The 5,878-nt window shown below is 29.8% G+C and overlaps 1 protein-coding gene across 1 annotated transcript in view; it reads left to right on the forward strand.

Moving 5' to 3' along the window:
• LOC117167051 (potassium voltage-gated channel protein eag) overlaps positions 1–5,878 on the forward strand; it is a 227,636-nt gene that overhangs the window by 120,780 nt on the left and 100,978 nt on the right. Inside the window, exon 3 of the mRNA XM_033351630.1 lies at positions 911–1,043. Within this exon, the coding sequence (XP_033207521.1) occupies positions 911–1,043 (133 nt within the window). The remainder of the gene's footprint in view (positions 1–910; positions 1,044–5,878) is intronic.

Consider the following 5,878-nt stretch of genomic DNA (forward strand, 5'->3'; position numbering starts at 1 on the left):
AACAGGGAATTTCAATAACTCAATATAATTTTGATAATTTGTACAGGGAATACCGGTACAGGATTTCAATTTTTAGTTTGTGACAAGGTATTTCTGTGAAAAAGTATCATTTTGATTTTGGTACAGGAAACTAAAAAAAAATTATAATTGAGAGTTTGGGACAGGGAAATTCAGTAAGAAATTACTATTTTAACTCTAGGGCAGACAATTTCCGCGAACTTAACAAAAATCTTTCTTCCAAGTCAGAATTCATAACAATTTGAGACATCCCTCTTCCCAATTTTTGGAAAAATTGATTTACTGTATTACTCAATTATAATTTAAAAATTTGTAAATAAATATAATTCTAACTTGGAACAAGGAATTTTGGAAATGAATATGATTCAGACTTGCTATAGGAAATTTTCCGAAAGAATTATATTCCTGACTTTAGACAGAGAATAAATAAAGGATATATACCAGAATTTCGCTAAATAATTATATTTTCAATTTGGAATTTACAAAAGTAATCCCTGTTCTAACTCAGAATTTATCATATTCTGAAAATCTATTTTTTTAAATTAAAATTTGTTTGAACAAAAAATTTTTTTTTGAAAATAAAATTTTTCCAGAATTTAAAACTTTCCACTTAAAAATTTTCGAAAAAGGGAGTTACTAAATTTCTGAATTATAATAAAAAAATGTTGTTAATAAATATAATTCTGGCTTGGAGCTGGGTATTTTTAGAAATAAATGTAATTATTGACCGGGAGAAATCCGGAAAATGTTGGGGATTTTGAAATCATCCTTAAACTTGATCCTGCAATATTATAGAATTCTGCAAGAGTTTATACTTTTTGAAATTGGATTACCTTTAATAATATATATTTTCTATTTTATGCATTTTCTTTAAAATCAATCACTGTTTCAGGTAATGCAAAAGTCATGCCGTTGTGGATTTATGTACGGAGAACTCACAGATAAGGAAACTATAACGAGAATTGAAGAGTGCCTAGAGGGACAGATTCCTGACCAGTTTGAGATTTTGCTGTATAAAAAGAACAGTAAGTAAAACTTAAAACAAAAATATAAATTATAAGCAATCTAAAATTTTCGACTAAATATTTAATAATAAAATCCAAATTATTTTTAAAAACTCTCTGTTTTAAATATTATTTAAACCAAAAAAATGATTGATCTTGACTGTTAAACTCGGTATTTTATTTTATTTAAAGTTTTTATACTTTGCACAATACATTAAGTGTTTTATCATTCACAAAATAAAATATAAAACGCAGAGGCACATACTTGTAAAGTGGTAGTTATTATTTTAATGTAATAAAAAAACGGTTTTGTCGATGCGAGGTAATACCGATGCCTCCATTTAATACCGGTCTATGTCGAAATTAGGCGGTGTACTGCGCCACGTCGCGTTTAGGCGGTGTACATCTCTCCTTCACGTTTGATCGAGGTACAGCTCCAGGTCCTATGCTTATACACAGAACTTAAAACTGTACAGCGATCAAATGCGATGTAGAGCTGTAGACCGCTTAAACGCGACATGGGTCGGTATGGAATGGAGGCGTCGATATCCTCACTTTAAGACTTTTATTTGGAGAAATCATTCTTTGCCTTAGAAAAATCGATCATTTTCATAAATATAATAAAAACCATAAAAACTGCTAAAAGGTCTTAAATTAAATATTAAAAACACGACATTTTTTTTAAAGGTCTCCCTCAAGGTATGTGTTGCACAAGTTTAAGCAAATCGGATCTGTAAGTCATCCTCGATCTCATACATACGTAGGGTTGCCATCTCATCTGGCTTTAGAATTTCACCAGTTAGAAATTCCGTTTTACATGATTACAAATTTTTCTAAAAGTCCGAAAATTAATGTAATTCAATCATCAAACAATTTCTTATGAAATCAAACTGTCTGACCCTGGCGATGTCGCAGAATTTTTTGGGGCTAAAATATATTGAAAATGGTTTGATAAGGCACAATATGAGACACGTATTTTTTTTAACAGCAAATATACAAATACTTTTAAATTATTTTAAATTGCCAAAATAGTGTACATTTTTCAAAACAAAAAAAAACTGAAAGGTGAAAAAAGGTGACCGCCTTTGTTTTCTTTTCATAATATTTTATGTATTCATAGTGCTATGAGGAAGATAACCCGTGCGATTTTCCTTCGTTAAATTCGTCCTTCATACAAAAAGCTTTTTTTTTTAATATGAAGTTTTTTTTCAATCTTCTGTTTTTAAACATTCTTAGTTTTAGGTAATAAAAAGTGATCTAACGATATGTCTCGAATATCTCGCAATCATTTTTGTTGATAACCTGATTGGCTTTTGATTACTTAAAGGCGTTTTATATCTTAAATTCGAAATTATGAAAATTAAAATGAGAAATAAAGAAAAATCATAGATATCTTTTTAAATACTCTTGCTAAAATATAGTATTTGAAAAAATAATTTTAATACATCAGAAAGTTTCAACAAACACCTAAAATTTAAAACAAAATTAAGTTGTCTTTGTTTTTACATTCTCATCTTAAGGAGAAGGTACTGGTTTTATGTAAAATTTCACTTGATCGGTTTTCATCAAATCTCCACGTTTTGAGACCCACTGAGTCAGAAAAAACGATTTTTACGAAGGGGTTTGTCTGATTATAGTCTGTAGTCTGTATTATGTAGGCACGATAACTTTAGAAAAATTGATCAGATTGGAATCTGCTTTGGCACACTTTTTTAAACCCTAAAAAGAAAGAACTAGTTCGTAAATCAGCTATTTTGGATCAAAATTCAAAAAGTGAGCGCGTTTTCAAAATTTTTGAAACCTCGTTTTTTTAAGATTTCAAAATTCTATTAACGGTTATTCATAGTACTTAGAAACTTAAACAATTTATTCTATTGGCTTTTTTCTAACAAAAGAAAATGATCAGAGCTAGAGCATTTTCAAAATCCAAAAAGACAAACTAAAATGAACATTTCAAGCCAAACAACGCATGATATGAAGAAAAGTCAGGAGAAGAAAAATTTTCATTTTTGAAAGACCTACAAGATAATCATAACAAATTTTTTAATTTGGTCGAAAAGTTAAAAATTTGATCGTACCAAAAATGTTTGAAACCACATTTTTCAAGATTTAAAAATTCTATGTACAGTTATTCATAGTACTCATTATCTTAAACAATTTATCCCTATGTTGTTTTTGTATAAAAAGAAAATCATCAGAGTTAGAGCATTTTCAAAATCAAAGCAAATAAACTAAGATGAACATTTTAAGCCAAACAACGCATGATATGAAAAAAAGTCAAGAGAAGAAAAACGTTCCTTTTTGAAAGCCCTACAAGACTACGATAACAGCTTTTTTAATTTGGTCAAAAAGTTGAAAATTCCAAATTTAATCGTACCAAAAATAATGAAAATCCAATTCTTTGGTCAAACTATGCAAGATACGAAAAAAAATGAAAGAACTAAAATTGCGCGCACTGGAAAGAACTACAAATTTATAATGAATTACTTTTCGATAGGACGCGTAGTTTTTGTTTTAGTCGCAAAAAACATTAAAAATAAAAAAATAAAAAATTGTTGTACTAACGGCACAAGCTACGAAAAAAAATGATACAAAACTTGTTCATCCAAAAAAGAGCTATACTTTTTGATAGGACACGTAGTTTTTGCTTTATTCGTAAATAATAACATTCAAAATAAAATATTTAATTTTTTTGAAAAAAAAACGACACAAGGTATGAAATAAAATTAACAGACAAAAGTTGACTGCCTAAAAAGATCTATAAATTTATTATTAATCATTTTTCGATAGGGCGAGTAGACTTTCTTTCAATCGTTAAAAATTAGATTAAAAATAAAAAATTAAATTTTTGGAAAAAGGACAGAAAAGACGAAAGAGGACATAGGACCCCATATTGGTTCCTGTATTAGAACCTATGCAGATGCGCAGTAGTTTTTATTTAATCGTAAAATACAAGATCAAAAGTAAAAACAATTATAAAAACAAGGAAATAAGAATTAGTATGATTCAATTTTTATGCATATTATGAATTGTAATGATATACATTTATTGAAATGATACATTTTTAGCGCAGCTTATAATACAATTTAAAGCAAAATAAGAAACAAATTTAAAAATAATCATGATAAATATAATTTGCTCTTTATTTTGAAATTTTTTAATAAGCAATTCCAGACAGAGTTATATAAAAAATATATTATATTTAATATAAAAGTGTTGTGTATAATGTAGAAAAGTTGGCATGTTGGACAAAGTCGAGTGCGAAGCACTAGATACGTGATGAGAATGTGTTCGTTAAAGCCAAAAGAGCTTTAAGAAAAGAAAGTTCAAAATCACAAAATTACAGTTGTCGGTCTGTTGACCTTTGATTTCAAAAGGTCTGTGTACGAATGAGGAAGAAATAGAAAGATCAAGCGCGGAGTGCGATTGCTATGAGTCGCGTTCCGTAGGTGCACTCAAATTCTCAAGCTAAGCTCTTTTAACGAAAGAGAGTTCAAAATCACAAAATTGCAGTGGTGGATGTTTTGAGTCTTAATTTTGAACGGTTTGCGCAAGAATGTGCGAAAATATAAAGACCTAGCGCATAGCGCGAGGTAAATACATAATAGAGCGCGTTACGTTAGCCCTTTACATCGGAAATAGGTTTTTGTAATAAAAAAATCATTAAATTTTACTGATCAAAAATTTATATAAGAATTTACATTTTTTGGGTTTGTTAGCGTTTTCAACGGATATTGACATTTTTTGAAAAGAATCTTTCGATTTTGAAGGTTCATAATTTTTAACAATTTTAGGTTACGTTGTTCTTTTACATCGAAAATTAGTGCTTTCAAATAAAAACCATTATAGTTAGAATAAAATTTGCAATTTTGAAACTTCTACAGGTTATATTGACGTTTTCTTACAGGAAACTGGTTATTTAAAACAAAAATAATTAAAGTTGAAGAAATTACAATTTTAAAAAATCGAAATGTTAATTCTTTTTCCAAGTCTATGTAACTATTGAAAATTGAGAAAGAAAGACCAAAATTCGACAATTAAATTATGGGCAGCACTCTCTTAAATGTCTGCATTCAAATTTCACAAAAAAACATTGCAGTGCACTTCTTCAGAGCTAACCTCAAACTGAGGTATCAGGTTATGGTGTTCTAATGTATACTCTCTATGATACCTGAGATAGGCCAAAGCGCCCTACCGTGTGGAATGGTCGAACCTGATTAGCCAATCAAGTCTTCTTTTTTATCCGCGAGGACGTAAAGCCAAATCGGATTAGAATTATATCCATTGTCCTTATTAATGTTATCAGAGTGTTTTAAGATTTCGATTGCTTCCCTATGTTTACTTGGAAAGATATTGTGTTTTTTTTTGCAATGACGGTTGTTTTGTCAACAAAAATGTTATGCTCCGTTTCGATAGAATGCTTATCTAGTGCTGATTCCGAAAATCGTTGTAGCCTGACTTTACTCTCATGTTCCGTTATACGTTGGCTCACCGCTCTCTCGGTTTCTCCAATATAGACTTTGCGACAAAAAAAGGGATTTTATATACCCCTGGATCACTGAGGGGTGCCTTTTTGTCTTTGGGGTTATTTAGTAGTTGTCTTATTTTCGCAGGTGGTTTAAATATAGTTTGGATGTTGTTTTTGTTGAGAATTCTTCCTATTTGTTCTGTGACACCTACGAAGTAGGGTAGGATGGTAGTCATTTTTCTCACTCTTTCTTTAGTAGGTTGTATTGACTTGTTTTTTTTTTGAGTACCAGGAGTATACATATGAAACCGGTATTGCCATCTAGCGGCCAGTAGGCACACTTGTAGGCACTGTCGGAACTTACCATTTGTGCTAATTGGCGTATTGT

The sequence above is a fragment of the Belonocnema kinseyi genome, chromosome 2 (assembly GCF_010883055.1).
Source record: "Belonocnema kinseyi isolate 2016_QV_RU_SX_M_011 chromosome 2, B_treatae_v1, whole genome shotgun sequence".
In the NCBI taxonomy this organism is placed as follows: Eukaryota; Metazoa; Arthropoda; class Insecta; order Hymenoptera; family Cynipidae; genus Belonocnema; species Belonocnema kinseyi.